The 26,332-nt window shown below is 39.4% G+C and overlaps 1 protein-coding gene and 2 long non-coding RNA genes across 9 annotated transcripts in view; 2 read left to right on the top strand and 1 right to left on the bottom strand.

Annotated features, from left to right (window-relative positions):
- Positions 1 to 26,332, bottom strand: part of ctnnd2b (catenin (cadherin-associated protein), delta 2b) — a 213,254-nt gene that overhangs the window by 159,710 nt on the left and 27,212 nt on the right. For all 7 annotated transcript variants that reach the window (XM_013264678.3, XM_013264676.3, XM_005475919.4 and 4 more), the window contains exon 2: positions 3,301 to 3,437. In XM_013264678.3, coding sequence (XP_013120132.1) covers positions 3,301 to 3,432 — 132 coding nt within the window. In that variant the 5' untranslated portion in view covers positions 3,433 to 3,437. The remainder of the gene's footprint in view (positions 1 to 3,300; positions 3,438 to 26,332) is intronic.
- LOC109195660 (uncharacterized) lies at positions 22,019 to 23,526 on the top strand. Its single transcript, XR_002057215.2, has 4 exons — positions 22,019 to 22,347; positions 23,048 to 23,113; positions 23,208 to 23,246; positions 23,472 to 23,526. It is a non-coding gene; the product is annotated as an uncharacterized LOC109195660 (long non-coding RNA).
- On the top strand, positions 23,530 to 25,139 carry LOC109195659 (uncharacterized). Its single transcript, XR_002057213.2, has 3 exons — positions 23,530 to 23,627; positions 24,088 to 24,180; positions 24,488 to 25,139. It is a non-coding gene; the product is annotated as an uncharacterized LOC109195659 (long non-coding RNA).

The raw sequence follows: 26,332 nt of genomic DNA on the forward strand, positions 1-26,332 counted from the left end.
CATGACCTGTGTGACTGTCCGAGTCTACGTGACCTACTTAGATCAGGAATGGATCTCGGAAAATTGTAGTAACTCACAGAAATCACTGTGTGAAAAACATGAACAATCCATTATCTTTGCCTGCTTTCAGCATTTTTAACAGTTATCTTTGGCTTCTTCACATTTTCCTCTGTTCAGCTCCATGCAGAGTAAACATCCAAAGTGGACTTACAGTTGAGTTGATATACACTCATAGGCATGAATGTCATGGTAATTTGGGGGCTTTTAGTGATTTCTTTGAAGAGTTTTTTTTTAAGGATTTTTTTCTAATCCACGCAGTCAAAATTATACATACAGCTTCAATATACTGTACACCAGCGGTCCCCAACCTTTTTTGCACTATGGACCGGTTTATGTCCGACAATATTTTCACGGACCTTTAAGGTATCGTGGATAAATACAACAAAATAAAAGCAGTACCAAAAAAAAGAAGATTTATTCATAACACACGGGAAAAGACCCAGGGAAACAGAGTTAATAATAAAAACGATTAAAAAAATAACGATAAAAACCAATAAAAACCCTGAAAACCATTAATTTCACACCCGAGCCTCAACTCTTCAACTCCTCAACTCTCGCGGCCCGGTACCCAGGGCTGGACTGGGACAAAAAATCAGCCCAGGCATTATGACTAGAGACCGGCCCACCAGGTATTATAGGAAAAGCCATAAAGCCTTTAAATGAAAACAAACTTTGTTGTGACAGTGATGTAACCTATCTTGTTGGTATTTATCTATGATTTCTATACATTTTACATCAGATGACCACTTTGGTTGTAAGATTCAGATAATTATTTGTTAAAAGCGAGACATTTTAAATGAGAATAAGAAAGAAAAGTATTTCTTTGTGCCCCCCTTTCCCTGTTAATGCCCTACCTGGCCCCCTGGCAACACTTTGCTAGACCCGCCCCTGCACAGTTACCAGCTGTCAGCTACATAGAAAAGGATCCTGGTGTTATTTGTCTCTCAGAAACAGTTCATAACTTCCCTTCAACTCATCCATCTCACTTAAAAGGTAAACCTGTTTCTCCATCACCTGTTCAGCTCTGATGATTCAGTAAGAACATCTCCTGGTTTCATCTGCATGTTTCCCTCTCACCAGATATACAAACCATCATGACCAGCAGCTTTTACAGCTGTGGCTCCAGCAAACATCAGCTGATACTAGAAATTAATATTAAATACATTTTAACAACAGCTAATCAAGCTTAAACCTGCTGCTGTTGTTTAGCGCGACATCCGCTGGTTTCCTGTTTCTGGCGCAAAGTGAACGATAAACAAACAAGAGAGAAAAGCTGATCAGCTGATCATTGATCAGTTTCATGATTGAAGTAGCAACAGGAGAGGGAGTGGGGGAGAATCAAAGAAGAGGCAGCTGTGCAGCGTAAAGACACAGAATAACTCCAGCTTTGTGTCTTTTTTTCATTCTAGCTGAAGTATTCAAAAATGAGTCCATTAGATCTTCCCAACTTGTGTAAATCTTCAGTTCTTCTTCTTAGATCATCACTGAGTTCCCTGAACTTTTCCATTGTTCCGACTATTTGTTAATCGGTTAATTGGTGCTGGCAAAGAAAAATTAACAGTTGTAGTCAATCATGATCACTAACGAGAAATTAATAGGTCTTGGCCTTTTCAAATTAAAAGAACAGCAACACCTATTAAAATATTTAAACGAGTGTATGTCTATATTTGAGGCTGTATGCATAATTTTGACCCTGCATGGATTAGAAATATCCCAGCATGAATTCAAAGGTGTAAATGAGTCATATAGTGCTTTTTTACTTAGCACTCTACTGCTTTATACAACTTGTTGTATGAACTTGCCATTATGAGCATTATAACTAATAGAGAGGGGTTTTTTTCTTCAACTCTTCTGTTTCTTGTCTCATTCTTTAGGATCCTAACACTCCTGTGTTGATGCATATGCTGTATGTAACATAATGTACTATAAGCTGCAATAATGAGCATCGAATCTGCACCAGTGTGTGTTTTGACAGTTCAAAGCAGATTAGAGCTGAAGAATTAACTTTGTTTAGTGTAGTATTTACTCAGCTTTTGTTGCACGATTCCAAATAAATCCAGTGCTGTTGGCCTTTTCAACAGTTGGGGAAACAATAAATCCAAACAATCTGTGTAGAACTTTGTGGCACCGTGCTTCCCTCAAGACATTTCATTTCTTGACTTAGTCAAAATTATGATATAGATATTCACAGGTCTGACCAGTTCTTTGAAACCTGCTTATTAAGGTGGTATCACACTTATCTTTGGTTATGGGTTGGTTGATTACATACAGTGGCCCTGAAAGGTCAAATGCACTGCAAGTTAAGAAAATGGCAGTAAATAGAAAAAGACTGCAAAATCTCACAAAAACCCCCAACAAAAACAAAACAAAACTCACAAACCACAAAGGAAATGTTTTTGGACAATAACGCAGTAGCTACCAGTAAATGGCTAATAACATCTGTCACTTCTGCATCTGTTCTATCATGTTAATGTCTCCTTAAAAACAACTTGTTTTGTGAATATCTTGGTCCACCTTTATTGTATCTTATGCAGCTCTGGTTTTATTTTTTTCTATTTCCTTGTGTTTTATTCAAATTCATTGTCTTTTGTGTCCTTTTGCAGTAATTTTTGCAACCACAAGCTCATGTATTAAAAGCCTGATAATTATAACACAACATCTACACGACTTACCGTTATATATACAACTAAATCAGTACAATTTAAAATGAGCATACCTGAGTTAAGTGTATTCAAAAAAAGGACTTTAAATAAAAAATCATTAAAGTCTTTAGCCTTCATTAATGCATAAGCAACACAAAACAAAGTCCAGCTAGAAAGCCCGATCTTGACTGTACTGTAAAAAAATCTGCTTGATGCTTAGTCACACGTAGAATTTCCAACAAAGCTGCTCAGACTTTGACAAAATGTGGGCGAATGATGCGTCCTACTGCATTAGGGTATTTTCAAAACTAATACTGAGCATCTGTAGCCCAAGGCTCTCTCCTAACAGATCAAAATGTGGTGACATATTTGTGACACATTAGCTCAGATGGGCATTCCATCATTTGTGTTTACTGTTTACCGTCGGCTTGTTTCGCCCCGAAAGGATGGGGAATTATCCTCACTACATTCTGGTGATCATATTTCATTAATTGTGACAGCCCTCCATTTACGTCGCACGCACACTCGCACGCACACTCGCACGCACACACACTTGCAAGAACGCTCACACACACATGCGCACACACGGACTTCTAACCTGTTCCTTGACTGAGGCGAGGATGGCGGAGGTGGTTTCAGACTCGGAGCCGTCTCCGTTGGAGGCATTGAGGACGGGGCTCAACATGGTAGCAGCGCTGGCAGTGTCAGACGCCACCTCAGGCACTGGCATACCTCCTGGAAAACAAGGGAACATGCAAGTCTTTTACTATTAGACACTCACATCCCAACATTTAGAGTGGGACACAATTTTTACACTCGGCAGTGGAAGTTGGATGTGGAGCTGTGTAACAAATCCATTTGGAAACAAATCTATTTGGTCACTGACAAAACCTGCTAAAAGACTCTACTGCACCGCTCTTTATTTGCATTTTCTTTCTGACTTTTTCAGATTCAGGTCATAAGTAGCTAGAGCTTATTGTAGCATGCATTTAAAAAAGGGCAGTGACGCATCCAGGACAGGTGCACGGGAGCATAACACATGTAGGCCAGCGAGAAGAGGGAGCATACTCTACAGAGATAATGGAGAATCAAATTATGTAGACACACATTTTAAAAAATTATGTGTTAACAGCGCATTGTGTTCAGCGTCCTGATTGGCTGTAGACCATTTTCAGTCAATCTCGTGCTGTATCTCCTGTACAGTACAGAATGCGTCCAGCTTGTCAAATTTACATAGCACACTAGCACAACATAGCAAACACAACAGTGCCGACGTCAAAGGATTATAAGGCACATTAAGCGAAACAAAACAGTCAGTAAGTCAAACTTTACTCAACTCATTCTTCTTGCTTCCGTACCATTGATTCTCTGGCAGCTGCTCTATTCCATGTTCTGGACCTGAAAACAGGGTTTGATCTTTGGTTTCATTCTATAATACTGGACGTATTTTTCTATGAAGGTTTGAACTTTGAGTGTTTAAACAAGAGAGAAAAGTGTGAAAATGTTCATGCCTGTCTGAGAAAAGTGTATAAAGTGTGTAGTGAGGGATTTTACAGCCTTAAAACATCTACAATAATTGTAAAAAATAAATTTCACTACTTCGCAGATTTCACCTTTCGCGGGTTATTTTTAGAACGCAACACCTGCGATAAACGAGGGACCACTGTACTCAAATTTACTTACGGTATAATTATTTCTTTGTTTCCTCTAAAAACCTGATTTGTTACCTCCTTATTCTAGCATACCTATCATTTATATTGTATATATTTATACTGTAATTTCAAGTAAAATGCATAAAACTTCCACTTATTTAGAGGGAAGTTTTATCCTTAGTCACAGGTCGTGCTATAATGTGTTACTAAGGGTGCTACAATATTTTGTTCCTGACAAAGTAAAAACAGAAGATATAGATTTAGTAGCAACAGTAAAGTAGCTGAACATAACATGTCTACTGTAGAACTAATCTGCACAGGTAACACTTTATAATATGCATCCATCCATGTTCTGCCTCTTGTCTGGGTCGCAGGTTCAGCAGTCTAAGCAGAGGTGAGAACACCTTTCTCTTCCTAACCAGCTCCTCCAGCTTTTCTTGGGGTTACACTGAGGTTTTCCCATGTCTTGGGTCTTCCCCAGGGCCAGAACACCTCACCTAAGAGGTGTCGGATGCCTGAGTCACCTCACCTACTGCTTTTGATGTGGATGTGCACCATTCTGAGCTTCTGCTGTATGAACAAGAGAGTCCAGCTACCTTTCAGAGCAAGCTCATTCCCAGTGCATGTATCCACAATCATGTTCTTTTTCGATGCTACACACAGCTCATGGTCCTTGGTGAGAGCAGAAATGTAGACTTATCAGTAAATTAGCAGCTTCACTTTCATCCTTTATTTTAACCATTTGTAGTTATTTTACTGTTAAGAAAAAAAGACAACTCTTTTACTAACTGGTTAATAATTTATTTATAAGCCATCTATGAACAGTAGCTGTAAAGTTGCATCTGGTATTTAAAAAAGTTTGTAACTGCCTCTTAAATAAGGTCTGTACACATATTTGGGGGGCTATTTTGGTATCACAAGTCTAACTTCCAGAGTTCCAGCATCAGAGGGACTGGCACACACACACACACACACACACACACACACACACATAAACACACTCAAATTCCATGCTTGATGCCATGTGTCATCCTGTATTTGACCAAGCGTAGGAGGACACGGGCTTCACATGTGCCATGTAATCCTGATGCAGCACAGAGCTGGTGTAACGGCTGCATCAGCCAGATTTATACGCTGGGGAAAGGATCGGAATGAGGAATGCGCACACACACACGCGCGCGCATGCGCGCACAGACACACACACACACGCACGTAAAACTGTGCTACTGGCATGAGGCAGCACAAGCCTAATGCCGAGGTAAGAAAAGTGGAGCCTGTGAGCGGGGGGGGGTGAAGGGAAAAATGAATGAGAGTGAGGATGACAGCCCGGAGAAGACAGCGGAGAGATGGAGGCGAGGTGAGGAGAAAAGAGGAGGAGGAGGTTGATGGGATATGAAGAAAAGACATGACAAGAGGGGAAAAAAGAGAAGAAAACTATTCTTGCATGCTGCTAGGCAACAATCTCTGGTCACTGAAGGCTGCTAATATGGCTGACCTGGCTTTACGTGTCTTCCATTTTGGAGTGTTTCTTTTGCTCCGTCTCCCAAATTACTGTTTGTAAACCGAAACTTTTCACTTCCACCCACCTTGCTGCTTACGCTTAATCTCTCTCGCTCCTTCGTTCCTTCTCGTGCCTCCCCACTATTGTGTTCTCCTCCCTCACTTCTCTTCACTTGACCTGTTTCAGTGCGTGCTCATCTTTTTCAGCGCATTTCTGCTTTATTAGGCAGCACCCACAGGAGGGTGACAGAAGGAGGATGACCCACAAGGTTGTGGGTTGAATTTGAACCTGCAATGCTACAATGCACCTGAGCTCTCTCAGGCGCACCTTCTCCGAGGATGCACTGTACCTCATAAACATGCTGCTTATCTGGCTCTGTGACACCGCTACATGCTTCACATTCTTCCTGCCAGCTCAATTTTCAGAAATCTGTACTCTCTGAGTCTGCCGGCACAACTGCAAAGCATGAGCTGTACTGTCCATTTAAAAAGAAACTCAACCCTGCCTATTCTGCTTCTCTTACCACTCTTTGCTCTTTCAGTAGTCATCGTCACAGAGTGTCATCCCTCCACTTTTCATGATTTGTCTCATCCCCTCAGGAAATCTCACTCCTGTGTTCTATGTTTTTGTTTCTGTAAGCAGAGTGGGGTCCTGGTTCATGGCAGCTGTCGCTGAGGCCTTCTCAGTCAGATGAATGTTTGCTTCCATCTTTAAGCTTTCAAGAAGAAACCTGTAACATTTGCTAGACAGCAGCCCCTGTGGCCACTATGTTACGGTGGCCCTGGGAGGCCAAATGGACTGCAACTTAAGAAAACACCAGCAATAAGAAAAACGCTGCAAAAGCACACAAAACACAATGGAAATAGGAAAAAGGAAGAAAGCAAAAATAGGAAAAAACAGATTTCCAAAAGCACAAGGGAAGTGTTTCTGGGGAGACAATAACCCAACGGACCAGTTGCAGGAACCAAAATATGCTAAGAATTGCGCTGGGAGACACTTAAAAGAAGTGGAGGATCTATCGGTTTTGTGAGGAAAGAAAAGATTAGAGGTAAGTGTGTTAGCCTAACCATAAGCCTAAAAATCCGTCATCAGTATTATATGAATCATGAGATTACAACACACTTACCTAGACTATTTTGGTTAGGGTTCTTAGTATTCTTAGTATTCTTATATTCTTCTTTGTCTGTTAGCACAGTCACACACTAGAGACGCCCTGACAGCTTCCGGTTGGTAGGAAAAAATATGTAGAGGTAGGACCCAGGACTCAGAGGATTCAGAACACAGGTAATAAACTAATAGGTGGTTTTATTAAACTAAAGAAAAAGCACAAAATAACATGAATACAAAAACCAGGAAAATCAAACCTTTGACACAACAAGGACAACACAACAGCTAGCACAGCTGACTGTTGAGACAGGGGAAGCAAAACTGAGCATAATACATCTGTGTAGATGTGTGAAAAGCGACTGGACTTCTTTAAGTTTCACCTCTCATTTGAGACGCTTCCTCAGGTCTGAGACCAAACGGTGGACAGTCCCAGGTATTTAACCCTAGTGGGAGGGTCATACACTTCGCTGTTTCATTTGTGTTTGGGAGTTCTGTCCTTGGGATGTTGCTCCCACAGGGGAAATTATTGTGATGTATGGAAAAAAAATGACAAAAAGTAAAAAAGTACAGTCTACATTGAATAAACAACATAGTTTAAAATGATGTACAGTAGTAGTAGTAAGACGCAGCCTCGCTGAGTCTCCTTTTGCTTTTGTTGTCTGTAAATGTTTTAGGTATTTTATAATGTGATAATAATATGGTTAAACTGTAAAATAATACATACAAAAACAAAAATGTTGTGAATCACATTTAGTGTTTTTTAACCTTCTGAGCAGATATTTGAGATTCCAGTATTTATTTAGTTTGACATAGCAAAGCATCTTTGCGAGCAATGGCTGGTGTGAGAATAAAAGCCGGTGCATAGTGAGGACGTTGTACTGTGAGATGGTGCAAAGTTTCTATGTATACAACAGTATACAAAACAACAAAGAAAATAAAACATAAAAATGATTTTAAGTTAAAGGAGTGTTAAAAAATAAGACCGAGATTGTATAAGAGAGTACTGCAAATTGCTTTAATAAATAATATGTGGACTATAAAAAAAACATACTGAAATATTTGTGTGAAATCTGATGCCTGACACGTGTTGTTCACCTGTCAGAGAAGAAAGAGTTACTGTACACTTGAGATGGGTTGTCTATGATGGAGAGCACTTTGTTCAGTGACAAACCAATGAGTGACATCTGTTTCTTACAGTCTATGGTGGACATATTTTTTCGCCACATTATGCCTAAACACAGATTATTAACACAGCGAATTTCCTTGTGGGGACAGTATAGCCTGACCCTTGAGTTTAGAAAACTGTAAAAATCTCCCCACTGAATAAAATTATACAATTCTTAAAACAAAATATGACGGAGATGAAACTAGGCCAGCGAATAAAAAAGAAAAAGGCAGAAAAGAAACTAGAACTCCTTTTGGAAGTATCGGAACACAAGAACAAGATCCTGCAGTTTCAGTGACTTGGTAGTTCAACAGAGAAGACAGATAATTCAAGTCACTTCAGTAGAATCACGCTATCAAACGTTGTCTTTGATCCACCATCCACTGTATGCCATGCTGAGTCACGCATGCAGTGCTAATACTTGGGAAATAGGCCTTTTTTCACACCAGCAGCATGACTGGTACAAATGAACATTTTAACAGTGAGGCGATGTTCGCTTAACAGAGCCTTTTCAACTACTGGAAATTTCTAGATCTGAGCAATGACCTGCAGCTGTTCTTCATACCGCATTATGACTCTACCGCATATGCCTGTTTATGAGTTGTATCCCATAACTACTGCTGTTAAGCCCATTCATTCATTACCCTACTTAATCTATTTGCTTAGTCTTGATTGCACAGCCATGATGTACTCATCATGTTTGCACATCTCTTACATCATCACCCCACATCTCTGCTTTTTATCGTTGTCTTGCTTAGTGCACATTTCTCTTTTCTCCATGGGGAATACTTCTGAAATGATTTATGCAGGGCATACAAAATGAGTTCAAGTCTGGTTGGGTATTTTTTCTATTAAAAACTAAGAGACTGTTTGAAAATAAATTTGGGAAATACGGTACTGTGGAAAAAACTCTTGAGCCACACCTCATTTCTTTTTATGTTGCTAGGAAAATGGGAAATAGGTGCGGTGATTTATTGAAATGTGCAAACATAAATGGAAATACAGAGTTTCTACAATTCTAAAAAGCTTGAGTCATTATTTGCTACAACTATCATTTATTCTTCATCACAAACTGAACTTTTGCAGGTAGCTTTTTTGTAATTTCAGGAACTTCAGGAATAGTTCTCCAGGCTTCTCGAAGGACATTCAAAGCTCTTAAATTAAGTTTTTTTTTCTTTTGTAAGGTTCTTTGTCAAGATGACTCCTCACTCCTTCAATAAGTTTGAGATCCGGGCTTTGGGGACGCCAATCCATGACTGATGGTGTTCCAGTGTTCGCTTTTTCTATTCAGGTATGCATTGGTACTGCATGGGGGATCAAAATGTGTAACTAATTTTCTGTGTTCATAATTCCATTCATTTTAACACCATCCTCCACACCAGTGGCTGAAATGTTGCCCCAAACTATGACGGACCCTGTTTCCAGGCAGGGGAAGCAAAACCACCATCGTAAGTGTGTCAGATTTCCTCCATAGATTCAGGACCTGTATGACAAGCTGTTTAAAAAGCCCCAGAAGTCCTACAGACTTTGATGATTCCAGATATTTAATGTACTACTACTAATTTATGCAATGAAGCACTTACCGTATGGACTGAAACTATATTACTAGAAACTAGGATGGTGACAAACATTGTGCGTTCTAGACATCATAATTTCAGACTTCAGCCTCAGTTCTAAAGACAAGACCAACACCCCAGCAACCTAGGTTCAATAGGGAAAGATGCGTATTTCTCAACCAGCTGGAGAATCGTCGCTGGCTTTTGCTGGGTAACACTGGTAGGAATGAACGTTCTACATCAAAGCCTCCTAGTTGTTTTCGTTGTTTGCAAATTGCTGGGGTTGCCTGTAGTTTGCATAGAAGATGAAGATTTGTCTGCAAACACACACCAACCACTAAGTGGGAGTAAAACTCGAAATAGTGCAACATAAACCAAAATGTTGTGCCTTACTGCTGAAACCAACCACTTCACTTCCGTGCACTTCACATTCACATTTTCACTACTGCTTAGCCAGTAGTTGGCAAGTGGTTGAAGACCAGTTGGCATCTTCCAGAGAAACTATGTGCTACTGCAGCAATCTACTGGCAACCAAAGCAATCCCATGGAGGTTTTTCTTGTGCAGTACCATATACTTCTTTGTGACCAAGCATGCCAGTGACACCAATGCACATTTTTCTCTGGCGATCAGCCAACTGGTCCCTAGGTCTGTGTGAGTAGAGCTTAGCATTGTCACTGGGACTAGCTCAGCATGGTGGTGTTAGCATTAATCCCTCCCCCCCAAAATCACCATGCATACTAATACATTGCTGCACCAACACTAGAAATTCCTACATTGATGGTGAAGGATGTCCTGATGCTGCACTGTTTTGAGTCTTTCCGCATTAAAAATTTAACCTGACAGTACATCCAAGCTTGATCAGAGAATTGAAACCAAAAGTGGAGGACGCCCAATTTGCCTATAGAATAAAACACAAGAGAAGATCTGGTTTTTGATTTTGCAGACAGGGCAGGCAGCCAAATATAGGTCAACTCGACAGACCGTGTCCAAGCCCTCATCACACAACTGACCAGTACAAAGCAGCTTTCCCCAATAACAGCCATCAGAACTAGGTTACAGAGGCCGACAGCCCAGCTAGAGACAAGACTTTGAATATGGATTAAGCCTAAAGGCTTTATTTCACTGAAGTATAATCTTGGATTTTTAGGTCTATATTTCAGCACTGTAATGCAGGGGTATTTAGGCCTGCATTTCAAAGCGTAATCTCTGATATTGCTGTAACATTGTAAATGCAGCTCACCACACTATGATTGACATGTCTGACATGGGGAATATTGGGCTTAATCTTTTGACCCATTAAGCTCATCAGTCGGGTCTGAGACAGGCATGTTTTGGTGAAGACAGAATTCATCAGAGGTGCAGCAAATCAGCTAAACGTCTGTATGGCAAGGTGATTTGTGGGTGTTGCATATTGCACTCACGACTCTATTTCCTCTTGTGTACATATGTGTGTGCATAGTGCACTAAAGCGTGTGTGCATATGTGGGTATTTGTACTTTCTATCTGAGATATGAGTGTTTGATGGGCAGTCCCCTGTTGCCTCATTAAAACTTGCAGCAGTGTTTTGTTTTGTCTTCACCAGTCATCTGTCCCTTTGTCTAGACCCTGCACCCACGACTCTGCTTCCAAATTAACAACACTTAGCAATGCAATTACCACTGTCTGTGTATCACTTTGTATTTATTTAAACCCACTGTCAACTGTGAATATGTGGCTTTAACTTTTCTGTGCTACCTCTGAGAGTTTTGTGATATATGATTTACTCTTTTGTTGTCTAAAGCAATCTAATGGACAAGTCAAAAGAAATTAAACAGCAATGATAGCAGTACAAGACACATTAAAAACCCCAACCAACACTTATTAAATTAAAATCCTGTCTTGGACATTTGAGCAGTCCCTTTTAGCTTTATAGAGCATTTTGGCATCTTTTAAAACATTGTTTGATTTCACAGTCCTCAGTTTGATGGGTTTGCTCTTATTTTCCTACCTCAGTAGAGACATATATATACTAGAGGTGCAACGATACACAAAATTCACGGTTTGGTTCGGTTCGATATTTTTTCGATACAAAAAAATGTTCATGCCTTTTTAATTTGTCATTTATTAAAATTATAAATATATATTTTAACTCAAAAGTACAGTTTTTAAATGTAATGTTGCTGAAACAACAAAATAATAAAAAAATTAATAAATCTATCTGATCGAGAAATCACTCATCTTTGGAAAAGAGAGTTTATTACAGAGAAATGGCTCTTTCCAAAATAAAAGCTATACTATACGCTTCTTCTGGGGTATATTCTCAGCAGCATATTAAACATATCAGGTCCCCATAAGGAGAATCATGTGCTGACGGCTGTCTAAATGACTCGGGTAAAGTTTGTAGCATGCGTGCTTGTTGTTTTTGTCTGCTTCCACTTGTCTTTGCACTAGGATGATGTCGGCGTAAATGTGCAGTCATATTCGTTGTGTTCCCACTAGTGCTGTCAGTGTTAATCTCGTTAAAATGACACTAACGCCATAACGCGGCAAATCTCCGTTAACGAGTTACAGCGGATCGCCCGTGTGGGGCTGGACGGCGTCAACACGTTAACGAGCTAACTGCACTAACACACTAGTTCCCACCAATGTAATTGAGCATTGCGTGGCACATCCGACATACTGTTTTACTTTTATCCATGACGCGCTTACCATCAGGGTCATGCTTCACATGAAAACCAAAATAGTTCCAAACGCCAGATCTGAATGAGGGTGGGGGAGGTTCAGTTTCGGGTAGCGTTGAGGCAGTTACCATGTTGCAACGAGCTTAACTTATGTCTCGCTAGCTTGCGCTGCACTCAGTGGATCTGCGCTCGACAGTGCAGCCTAGGCGGAGTAGTCGAACGCAGATCCACTGAGTGCTCAACACAGACAGCATCGTCAGAAGAAAAGTTGATAAAATAAATTAAAAATTTTGTATTGTTCGATACATATGCGTACCGAACCGAAAGCACAGTATCGAACGGTTCAATACCGATACGAGTATCGTTGCACCCCTAATATATATATATTTACACTCAGTTGGTGGAGAACAGAATTAATATGTGAGTGAATGTTGGATTTAACAGTACATGAGCATACTGGCTTTATAGAGATCCTCCCACTGTACTATATGAACAACAACATGTCTTTTATCTGTCTTCCTTCTCTCACCCCAACCGGTCGCAGCAGATGGCCCTGAGCCTCGATCTGCTGGACGTTTCTTCCTGTTTAAAGGGAGTTTTTCCTCTCGACTGTCGCCAAAGTGCTTGTTCATAGGGGGTCATATGAATGTTGGGTTATTGTCTGTTTATTATTATTGTAGGTAAAGATAGCAGTGTTACATAAAGTCATTAAATCAGAATGGAGTGATTTGCAAACCTATATTCCCATATTTTACTCATAACCAAGCATAGATATCATGTCATTTTTTAAAAACTGAAACATTTTACTATTTAGGTGATACATATCAGTTTTTCCAACACATCTGTCACAGCCACCCTCTACATGTCCTCCTTCATGACATTCATGAACCTCCTCTGAAGTCTTTCTCTTTTCCTCCTGGCTGGCAGCTCCATCATTGTTCAGTATATCCTCTATGGCTCCTGTGTACATGTCTGAACCATCTCAGCCACCAACTCTGCCACCTCCAGCTCAGATTCCTGTCTTTTTGTCACTGCAGCTGTCTCAAACCATATGAGTTTGTAAACCTTCCCCTTCATTCTTGCTGCTATCCTTCTGTCATAAATCAGCCCTCACACTCGTCTCCACCCACTCCAACCTGGCTGTCTTACGTACTGTCCTTTGCTTTGGATGATTGACCTCAGGTATTTTGAAATCTTCTACCTTCACAATGTCTACTCTTTGCATATTAACTTTTCCACCCATCCCTCCCCTCCCTGTCATTTACACACATATTCTAGTCTTGCTTCTATTGCCTTTCTTCTGTCCAGTGTATGCCTCCACCTCTCCAGGCACTCTTCCACCTGTTCCCTACTCTCACTACAGATCAAAGTGTCATCTGCAAACATCAAACTCCTGCAGCCTGCCAGGCTGTCCATCACCACTGCAAACAAGAAGGGGCTCAGAGCTGATCCCTGTTATAATTCCACTAGGAGTGACAGATGGACTCAAGGTGGGGGTGTGATTGGTAGCTTAAACATCTGGAATTGGGAGCATCCATATTTGGAAAAGCACCCACAGTGCTGAAATGTTATCCCACCCACCCATGCACATTTTTCCATGCTTAAGTGCTTTCTATCTATCATTCACATGGATAGCAACTAGGGGTTAGTATCTTGCCCAAAGATATTTGGCATTGAGACTGGAGCAACCAGGGCTCGAACCACCCAAGTGATGATGACCTGGACTCCCGACCTCCCGAGGCACAGCCACCCCAGGGTAAATGTGGCCCCTATCTCAGCTTCTTAAAAAAAATCTTCTGCCATCAAATTGGTCCTTTCTAATTTGTTCTACTGTGAATAATTATGGGTTTGAGATTTGCAAGTCCTCAAATTCTGTTTTTATTAACATTTTGCACAGTGTCCCAACTTTTGTTTTTTTTTTTTAGAAATGCGATTCTGTGTGTTAAATCTCCAAACAGCTTCACAAAAAACAAACAAAGAAACAACCCATGGATTATGCTGCAAAAAAAAGAATGCTTTAATCCTGACCATGATCGCGATCGTGCCTCAAGAGTTGGGAGTTTGCCTTGTAATCAGAAGGTTGCCGGTTCGAGCCCCAGCTTGGACAGTCTCGGTCGTTGTGTCCTTGGGCAAGATACTTCACCCGTTGCCTACTGGTGGTGGTCAGAGGGCCCGGTGGCGCCAGTGTCCGGCAGCCTCGCCTCTGTCAGTGCGCCCCAGGGTGGCTGTGGCTACAACGTAGCTTGCCATCACCAGTGTGTGAATGTGTGTGCGAATGGGTGGATGACTGGATATGTAAAGTGCTTTGGGGTCCTTAGGGACTATTAAAGCGCTATATAAATACAGGCCATTTACCATGATCTTTCCCTAGCCTCATTTAAATGTTTAAGTTGCCTAAGGGTAAACATAAATGTGTTAATCATTCTTTACCTGGGGCAGCTACAAGCCTTTTAACAAAGGATGTTTGGGAAATCACAGGTTTGAAGAAAGAGCGAGAGGGAGACGACTAAACCCAATTTAGCTGCTTCAGTTTCAAGCTCCTCTGAATGACTGACTGTGACTTTTAGGTTGCTGTTAATTGATTAGTACCACCTGTGCTTCCTGTAGTCTAAACGTCTGCTAAATAGATAAATAAATAAATAAGACAAGTATAGTGAGGAGTGAGCACTTATGTTCACCTTAAAAAGCTGCAGCAGCATTTACAGGTCATGCAGATTAGGACTGTGTTCCCAGTTAAAGTCCACATGAACCAGATGGGGAATAACAAGATGCCTGCACTGAACGTATGGCATGTCAGTACTTCCTCCCACTATACCAGTATCTTGGAAATGGACGCTGCCATCTTGTGCTAGTATCATAATCTGCAACCTGCAAAGACGTGTGGATGTGAAATTAAGGTCCTGAAGGTTGGATGGCATTTCAGAGATACAGGCCTCTTTCACTGCAGGGACTTTTGAACTGACTGACAGGTAAATATATATGTTACTAATGGCATTAATGGGGTTTTGTTTTATTTAGGTAAACAGCCATTATTAATTTGATTAGTAAAATGTGTTAGCCTAATATTCTGTATGATAGCGTTCATGTCATCTATCCTCACACAGAACATATGGAACTCTAATCAGCCAAAATAAGTGACAGTATCCATGTGGACAGGCCGTGATCATATCACTGATCATTTGACTTTTCACCACAGAGCTGTCGCTGGAAGACAATAGCAGATGGCTTTATGAGCATCATTCAGGGTTAATTACCCACCAACTAAATCTATCTGTGGGAAAAGTGCAGATGCTAATGGGCATTTATATAAAGTGGGTACACAAGCTGACCTACCTACAGCAGTGCTGTAAAATACAGTGTGCATCACTCAGAATATCGCTTAAGGATAGCAGCTCAGATCAGACCATTATGAGGCATTTGGCCACAATAAAAATCCATTATTTAATAAATATGTATTATTAAAAGCATGAATGCAGAAAGCCAGTTACATGACAATAAAAACCCTTGCCAAGCTACTTCAGAGGGCTTCTGCTGTGTTGTTATTTTGCTGCCTGGATGCCTGGCTCGCTGAATATGGATCGCAATTAAGTTCGCTCTGATTGTTTTCATTTCATTTATGTATTTTAAGCACAAATGCTAATGGTGCTCACTGATATTTGTTGGTGTTTGCTAGAAAGTACTCTTGATTATATAATCAGAATTCACCGAGCAAAGTTCCAAGGACAAACGAGAGCTTACAGGAACGTTTTCTTTTTTTTCTTTTTTCCTTTTTCCCATCGCACTCATGTTTCACGTGCATGTGGCTAATTACCCAGAAGAAGGTCCAACAGTCAACCAACACACTGTAAATATTATATTCTGAGGAACAACAGCACTAAGAATCATAGCCTTAAAGCAGTGTGATGGCAGGTGTTGAGACATGACAGACGTTTGATGATGTCCATTAAGGTTTAACAAAGTTTCGCACACACTAGAGCTAATGATGCTGATTAAACTCAGTGACAGCTCCACATTATTTGCCCATAATGACACAGAACGGGACTATATTTAATGTAAAATAATGGTGCGGAACAGAAATGCAGAAAACTTAATTAAGGGGAATATTGCAGAAAATTTGCAAATACAAGGGGGAAACTGTCTTTGTAGTCAACTTATGGGCTGCCAAAGGAAATTCAATTTCATTTACACTTATAGGAGGCAGTTTCTCATATTTTTTCGAGCACAGACATTATTACTTTTGGAAGGCATGGTGGGTAATCAGGACAGCTCCCTCAGCACCATTACAGCCCACTCTAACCTGATTTCAGACCTCAGAAAATAAAATCTTAAACAAATGGAATAGAACTGGTGTTCAGCATTGTTGAAAAGAAAAAGATCCACCAATCCACCAAGCTTTGGGATATCCCCCCTCATATAAAGGTAACTAATAAGCTACTCCCATGAAAGCAATCAACAAACATCCACACGAGAGGATGGGATTGATGAGGTTGTTATAAGTTCTATTCTATCATGGTCTGATTATGAGAGCAATTTAGACCAACGCTTAAACAAATTATGACAATGTTTATCATATGAAAATCACAACATTTGGGGTCATAAAGCTATTTGTAGCATTGCTGTGCTGCTCAACATTTAGGACCAGCTGTAATCCCAGCACGCAGGAAGCAAGCAGAAAGTAGGATATGATGTGCTAGGGAAAACGAGCAAAGAAATCTTTTTATTTGTAGGTATTAGTGGTCCCCTGAGGATGATTCATTAGAAAAACAGAGCTCCCCTTTGGGAGCTTTGCTGCTACTTGGTTAGAGTCATATAAGAACTAGTTGTACAAAATGAGTGGCTCCCTCAAAGCACTTTTATGCTTCTCAGTGGAAGAAGTCTCTCCTTTTGTTCCACCCTTAGGCCAAATGTTAACTTTATACACAGGAAACAGTATCCCATGACTGAACTGATGTGAAATTTGATGAGCATGCCCTTGTTAGTTGGCTGAAGACATTCCCTGGTGCCACATTGAAGGCAGACTGCATTTTCTGTATGCCCAAAAGCCTCTACAAATTGTCAGTATGTTGTCCTGTCCAAAACTTTCATAAAATATGATGTGAGCTAGTATACATTGCTAGTGGGGTTTTATGCCTTTGAGTTAGGTGATGTGGGTGTGGGCATGTGAGCTTTTTCTACTAACTGTCTAAATTCCTTCATCTTTAATAAAATGATCAATGTAGTTGCTCTACCAGGTGAAACAATTAAGTTTAACATCCAGGCATCCATGAAAACAGAATTTATTAAATTTAATGGAGTTGGAAGTTAGCAGGAAGTTAGCTCGCTAGTTTCCACCTAAACATGATAGACCATGTTCCAGCTGAGAGATTTCTGAAAAAATTTAAAATGTACAGCTCTGCTATCACTTCCAACATAAATGAAGACAGAAAACTAAACAGTAGTGACGTTTGTAGGGTTACTGAAGTTGGACTAGCTGGTATATAATGAGGTGCTACGTGATCGCTAGCGACACAGCTATGTTAGCATAACATAAACACAGTAAAGCTGGAGGATGAACGCTAACTTTTTTCCACTCAACAAAAGTTAACGTGAGGGTTCCCGATGGTTATGGACAAACGCAATCGCACGGCAGGATGCTATAAACGGACCAAACGTCAGTCAGGAGAACAACTGAGATAATCCATCCACAATAGAGGTTAGTCATTAATAAACTGCTGCATGGGCTGAGCTGTAGTTACATCGTAAGCTTTTAAAAACTGAGCTTTAAAATGAATAGTGGAAATAAAAACCGAGAGAGGCCAACAGTGATCACTGCCTTTTTTTAGGGGCTTGTTCAGATTAAATAGAACAATATACAAAACATGTTAAAAACACAACAGTCTTAATAAATGCAGATTAGTTTGGACCCGGAAGCAGCGTTCATATGACATCACTTAAAGACCGGATATGTATATAGTGCCAAATCACAACAACACTCACCTCAAGCCATTTTATATTGTAAGGTAAAGACCCTACAATAATGGAAAGAAAACCAACAATCAGACATCCTCGTATGAGCAAGCACTTGGAGACAGCGGGAAAGAAAAAAATCCCTTTTAGCAGGAAGCAACTTCCAGCAGAGTCCGACTTGGGGAGGAGCAGCCATGTGCCATGAGTGGTTGGGGGTGTGGGGAGCCAGAGAAGTGAGCAAGAGATTAATAATAACTAATACAGCAGTAAACACCGCAGCTTTGAGAACACCCAGAAATGCTAACAAGGCTACAACAAAGCAGAGAAAGCAGAGACCGCACCTCCTGTGGTTTAAGAGGTTTTCTGCCCACTGCCCAAGAGCTGAGCAGTGTTACAAAGAAAACCAATTTTTTTCAGTCAGAGGATTTAGCATGTGTATACATACAGAAGAAAGTCTTTCTATAGAACACATGACTCAAGGTAATAAAGACTCACTAATGATTTGGTTGGACTTTACAATTCAATTTGCTTTACAATTGCTTTACAATTTTTTTGCCTTCCGAGTTCTCTTGTTGAAGGCCCCAGTTTATTTGTTCTAAATTTAAACTTCACACGGGCTAAAATAAACATCCAACAGTGGAATTCAATTAGCAGAACTCCTCTGTGATCCAAGTTGACTGTTTTAATTAGAGATGCCAGTGAAGGCGCCAGGGCGCATGCATCCCCAGAGGCTTGCAACCGCCTCTCCTTTTTCATCTCTACCTGTTCACACCAACAGTACATATGGAGTGGCCAAGCCATGGATATGACATCATGAAGTTGGGTTCGCAAATAGTTAAAGATGACTGCATAGCAGACAGAAAGAAAGTTTCATCCCAGTGTCACAGCAATTTATGCATTTCACAGTTGGTTATAATTAATCTATTTCAACCTCCAGGCTTCAGAACTTTTAGTTCCATGGCAAGTTCATAAAGGTCTAAAGCCCCATAAAGACATGACATTCAAAAAAGACGAAGCGATTTGACTATGTCGTTTTGGCCAGCAGTCATACAAAGTAACGGTGGCCTCGACAGAATCTGAGGGTCCTGTTTTTTACATTTTTATTTCTGTTTTGCACAAATCCTTAACAAAATCTGAACTTTATCAACAATCTATCTGTCACAGGATTTCTTGCCTTTACCTCTCTTCAAAATACTGAAGTAAAGGCTAGTGTTCGAGCATTCGGTGGCAATCACAACTGAAAAACTTTATTAGGATCTTGGTCCTTCCAGGTAAACACAGAGAGCTCGAAGTTCAACGTGCTGAAATGCATATATACGCTGGCATTTCACAAACATTCTTTGTCTTTGCTATCTATTATGTTAACTACCATAGCACACACCGATGATGTTAGCATTACAAATCTTGCAGTTACATTAGCAGCTAGCGTGAATGAAACTGTAAGTATGAAAACAGTAAGTTTGGATTCAATAACAGAACACGCATCATTAATGTTAACAATGAAAGACATCTAAAAGTGACTACAGGGCATCCAAGCAGGGCTAAACTTCCAAGAAACAATATCAAAGAAGCTAATCATTCTACTGCTTATTTTCTCCTCGCATACATATAAAAAACAACTACTTTTGAATAACTAAGCTGATATTTTTCCACTCTGTATATTAAAGGAAACCAATTGTGTTCATTTCTAAGTTCATGTTGTCATTTTAGGACTTATCCTTGTAGAGTAGCTTTCCAAGCTGACTCTCTTTTTGATTGGCTACCTCTCACAAACAGAAGCTTTGAACAGCAGTGAGTTTCAAAGCCCTGCAGCTGAGATGAAACTACCTGCTACCTGCTCAGTGTGAGCAGGCATATGCTCCCATATAGAAAAAAGACATACTTATTCCCATGCACACTCTTCTATATACACTCACACTTTAACTCTTTAACCTCTCTCATTATCACTTTTTCTTCAGCTGAGAGCAAGCAATATGCTTAAATAAGAGTTTTCACACACACACCATATGTCACTCTGTGATAGTGACTGTGTCATTACAGCTTAACCTCGGCACATTGAGTCAGTCTGTTGGGGACTGACTCAAGGGAAGGCAGCAAACATCTTGCTGCAACAGCACAAGCCTGATCTGTTTGCAGCAGTAACGTTTTAAGAGTGCACGCTAAATCATCTTCCTTGCTGATGGTGACAGTATAGAGTTAAAGGATGTTCTCGACAGGCTGCACTGTCTCAGTCTTAGATAAGACAGGAAATACACATATCTGGCCGAGGCGGAGTTAAATCCCTGTGACAGCCAGCAGTTGGCTTAAGTTTTTATACGTTCATTGATTAACTGTGATTTTTTTTTCTCTTTTTATTACAGCTGTTTCAGTCTTTTGGTCTTTCATTTTCCTGATGGCTTCCAAAATAATCAGGAATCTTTCCATATCCGGATAGAGCAAAAGGCAATAAAAAAAAGACATATTTACAGTAATACTAATATTATCTGGCTGACTCAACACAGCAGTTTAATGAATGACCCCAAATCTGAATTGGCAGGAAAATTGCTGCCTCTGTTCTCCTGGAAGAAGCCTCACAGAAAATATGGAGTTTATTCTAAAGCTGTCCAATAAAGATTTATATCTTCCAAAGGGCAAAATGCCTATGCCTGATGTGATAAATGTCACCCATACTGACACACCTGTAGAGAATTATCACCTAACATTATAGCACTCTCTCAGCTTGACCAACCTTTATAGCATCTTTCAGCTCATTGTTTCTAGTTTCCAAAGACACAGTTGGTTTCAGTCTCACTGCTCTCATCAGCCTGCCTTTCAGCAGCAGCAGGCATCTGTTTTTCAAAGGAAAAAGCTCTTCACAGCTTGCTCAGCACCAAATGTCAGGCAAAGTTAGCAACAAGATGGTGAACACGGTGCAGAGTTTGGCAGCTAAAGAGCCAGAAAACCAAAGTGGAGCTAAAAAAGGAGTGAACATCGCTGAGAATGAATGCTAATGTTTTCTTCAGTCCAAACAGTTTGGCCAGATTAAATTTATAAGGTGACAATATCTTAATATTGTCTGTGTCTGGCTAACAGTTCATATAAAAAAATTTGGGGTTTAGGAATAATAAAAAGATGAGACATTGAAAATCAGCATAATATGAGTATTCAAAAGATTTAAGATCCTTACACTTTAACACATATTGTCATAAAAATAGGGTCACAAATTCATGACCAACCTTTCATGAACTTTGGGCTAAGAAAGAAAAGGAAGTGCCAGGGTTCAACTTCTTTTTGTTTTTATCTTAACCTTGCCATTGCTACTAACATAAATATATTATAGCCCATGCATTCTAATTCCCAACTCATCACAAGGACCAATTTTTCCACAAAATTTTATTTATACGGCACCAAATCACAACAACTGTCGCCTCAAGGTGCTTTATATTGTAAGGTAGACCCTACAATAATACATACAGAGAAAAACCCAACAATCATATGACCCCCTATGAGCAAGCACTTTGGTGACAGTGGGAAGGAAAAACTCCCTTTTAACAGGAAGCAGAACCAGGCTCAGGAAGGGGTGCCCATCTCCCATGACTGGTTGGGTTGAGATAGCTTTTCTGACTTTTCTGATTTCATTTTGTGGATAAAGTAGAACCAACAAGAATTTGGACTTAAAGGCAGGTGGGATGGTAGCTGCCTAAGCTGATGGCTCGAAAGGTACACTCAAAAAAATGAATGAGGTGGATTGTTCAGTGTATATTAATTATTTATTTTCATTTTACTTAAAATATATGTTTTTGTTAAGTTAACATATGTTTTTCTAATCAAGTCTACGTAATTGTGTCTATTATTCACTGTACATAATACTAATGTGTTACTTGATGGCATAACATTTAAGTTAAGTCAATTAGGATCGATATACTTTGTATATCCACAAGGTGGCAGTAATGCAAAAACAGTTGTAATGAAACCGCGAAGAACAACAAGGTTTCACGGCTTGGGCCTGCTCATGCGCATGACTTCAAATTTAACTTAAAAACGTTGTTTTGGCACCAAGCTGCTGTTTCTTTGAGAGGTAAGACCACTTTTTTCTTTGACTATGTTGTGTAGTATCTACATGTCGAGCATGGTTATATTTTGCGTTTGTCTTATAAGACATGTTATATCGTTTGCGTGCGCTTGTTCTACATTAGTTTTACTGGGTCCTGGACATGCTTAACATGCTTATTTTGTGGACTGTGTAAGAAACATTTTTATTGTTTTTGGTTTTATTAAGGGATTAGCTACAGGGGTTCATGGGGTTATTTTTTCATTTGCTTTCTTGGGATTCCTTTACTGTAATCCGAGAGTCATATCGATATCGAAATATCGAATAGGATAGCAAGGATAGCATAAAGTGACATTTAAAATCCAAAAAGTCGAGGGCGAAAGCCACTGTGACACCATTGTTATGCTCTATCAGTAATCTGTATTATGTAAAAATGGTCTGTAAATACAGCATGTTTCCTAGGAGTGATACAGATCAGCATAGTTATAAATTACAGTTTGTTAAATCACACACTTACTTTTTTAAATAAAATTATTCACGACATATGAGTGGGCAGACAATGGAAGTCGACAGTCCTGGTGATAATTGCTTCTATAGAAAGTTAGCACATGGCAGTGTCAATCTCTTGCTTTTCTTCTGAGTAGTATTTTATTTAGTTGTAATACAATCAATAATTTGCTTCTTGAAATTAAGTAATGAATTTCTTGTTTTATTTTATAAATCTCAGATCCTGCCTTTACCTGCTCCCTCCTATACTGATGTGGTGTATGTGGTACTGCTGAGCTTGTATGTGGTATGTGAACTGTTATACTTTTAAAAACAAAACTGTTTTATAAGTTCATTTTTCTTTAGTGACCCATTCAATGCCCCTGTTATTTCTTCTCCAGATCTGAACCATTGTAAAGGTTGCAATTCAAGGGCCTGAGGTATGAAATTCTTTTCAGATCAGCTGTGATCAATATTTTTTGGAACTTGATATATAACAATAAAAGCTGTAATGGCTCCATTAGCATTTTGTGTAAATGTTTGTGTTAAAATTATAGCTTTAATGAGGTCTTTCTACATTAGTTTCAGTTATAAAGTATGTATATGTGTACATATAGTATGTATATTTACAGTACAGTATGTTGTGTTTGTTGACGTGTTTTCAGGTGGAAGCAGAATTTGTGAGGATTACTACTGCTGCACTTGTTCCAAGGCTTTTTGCAAAACTTGACCAATACACTGACCAGCTCATAAAAGTCTTCAAGAAAAAAGGAGGTGCTGCAGTGAAGAAAATTAGACAAACTTTGGCTCCAGCCACAAAGGTGCGTTATTCTGTTGGTAGCAAAATATTATGGCTAATAAGATCACTTTCAAATTTAAACAGCTAGTGTATGGTAGCTGCACAGTGTACTTACATTTATATTAAGCAAGACAAAGTTTGGTACTCAAAACTTTGGAAAATTAAAATTACCTAAACATAAGTAAAATCTGATCCCTCAATTTCGGGTTAAACCATAAGTGAATGTTTTTATGTTAAAGATCAGTTTTTGAATGCAAAAAAGATGATGTATTAGTTTGTCTATACCTCCATTATGGACATATATAATGTGGTGGAAACCCTACCCAACAGGTTAACTATTCATGTCCATGTGATGATTAGTTGGTCTTGTGTACATGTCTATCTGTGCAGTAAATATGTCATTCATTTTGCGTATAATGTGAGTTTGTGTCATCCTAAAGTATTTCTGTTTTCTCTTCCTGTATCTCTGCCACTCTCTACAGAAGGAAACTATTGAAAACGGGAGGGAGTGTGTCCTCAGGGCACTACCTTTTTACCTGAATGAAGACCCAAGCATCCTCTTCAAAGAATAATTGGTTGGTAATTTTAGTTTAGTTTTTTATCTGTATTAAACCAAATTTTGAATAACTAATGTTGTTGCATGTTGTAGTGTTGTTGTTGTTGTAATTTGCATGGAACCTGTTTAAATGTTTTGGGGAATCTTCTTGTATACCCAAACTATTTATATTTATTGTTGAATCTGTAGTCTAAAATAGTAGCGCACTGGGGTGCATGTTCCTAATATTGTGTTTACTTCATTAAAGGGTAGCTTTGGCTCTTTTTTTTTTCTTTTCCTTTTTTTAATTTAACTGGACGCCATTTTTCTTTGTTTTTGTGTCTAAGCTACAGCTACAGCTGTTCAGAGGGAGCTGGAACAAATTACCCTTGCTATCTTCACCATTGAAAAAGCTGATGTCAGCACTCCTCCAGCCGATGTGGGTATAACCATCTAGGGTGTTCTGCATGACCTGGAAAACATGGCCTCTGCATGTGCACTCTTAATGGGTGGGATATATGCACTGAATCTCAGTTAACCTCGAGACTGAAAGCTTTCTTTGAAGTACTTCAGAAGCTCTTCCTTCATCTGTATGTCAGCAGACTCTTGACCAAGGTACAGATACTCAAGAATAAACTGAACGAATAAGCCAATCCTTAATTTGGATGATGAATGTTCTGTCAGATGGACAGAAGTTTTTCAGAGGCTGAATGGGAATAAAACGGTAATTTGTTGAAAATGACAGATAAAGGGAAAATTACATTTAAGAGAAATTTTGAAAAGTTTGTAAACTACTACAATTTGAGAGATTTTACTCTTGTGGGGGAGGGGGGCTAGTAAGAGACAATCAAAAGTGTTGAGATTTAAAGGATTTAATTGAGAGATGATACTGCACCAGAAATGTTGAAGGGTGGTGTGTATATTAGCGTTCAAGGTATATTGTTATGAGGTGGAAATATGTTCATATTCTGTTTGTGTTACATTGTGTGCATTGTAAAGGTAATTGCAGAGGTGGGACCAAGTCATTGTTTTGCAAGTCTCAAGTAAGTCCCAAGTCTTTATCCTCAAGTCACAAGTCAAGTCTCAAGTAAAGTCAAGCAAGTCAGAGTCAAGTCGCAAGTCAAGACAGACAACTTTCAAGTCAAGTCCCAAGTCCGAAACTTTGAATTTCAAGTCCTTTCAAGTCTTTTTTTTAACCCTCTGGGGTCCCGGGTATAATTGGCCGTTCTTGACTACTTTTGATTTTACTTCTATATTTCACTTTTAAAATATGTTTTTCTTGCCTTGTTTGGTATCATTATTTACAGCACAACCTCAAATATCTGAAATTTGAGTTATTTTTTTCATTTTGGTATACTATATTAGCACAGTTGATCTAAATTCAGACAAAAAATTCAGAATCAGAGTAGAAAAAAGTTATTTTTTTTACATGTTTAACGAATCATTTTCATGACTTGAAATGCAAATAGAAATTGTACATTTCTAAAAATTATGCACAAGTTTTGCAAACAACAAAGTTATATGGTACTATTTACCTAAAAATGCAGCCAAGGCCTCAGGCGTTTTTTATATAACCATTTAAATCTATTTACAGAACAATCAGGTGTGCTGCATCAAATAAGAAGGCACACAAATTATTTGTGCCAGTCCAAAAAATGTAGTTTGTGTTCAGTATAAGACAGAGGAGAACACCACAGGCCTAAACCCTGCAGGTCTGACAACTGGAGGTGCAACAGTCCAGTTTTCTATGTGGAGACAGCGTTTACACTGGAATCTGCCTTTGACAGCTTTTTTAGATCAAATATGAAATTCAGCAGTCTAACCGACACACAATACAAAACAATAACTACACAACAAACTAACTATAGCCTCCAAACACGCTAAACGTCACTAATGTCTCACATATGAAAACTCTCTCTCTCTCTTTCTTTCGCTCGCCCGCTTTCCGTAGCGGGTGTCACTCCTAAAACCTTCCCCTTCTCCCTAAACAACCAAATGTCACATGTTGCCTTATCATTTTTTTGATTGGCTGACATGGTAAACTCTAACACCAATAGGGAAGGGGTGTTTTTTCTTTTTCTTTTTTCACTCGCAAGTGGAGAGCGTATGCCAGGCTGTCTGTAGAAAACGCCGTTTTTGTCTAGCATCCCTTTTGAGAATAACCTTTGCAAATAAACAACAGCTAATAATAT

Source organism: Oreochromis niloticus, linkage group LG18 (genome assembly GCF_001858045.2).
Source record: "Oreochromis niloticus isolate F11D_XX linkage group LG18, O_niloticus_UMD_NMBU, whole genome shotgun sequence".
NCBI lineage: Eukaryota > Metazoa > Chordata > Actinopteri > Cichliformes > Cichlidae > Oreochromis > Oreochromis niloticus.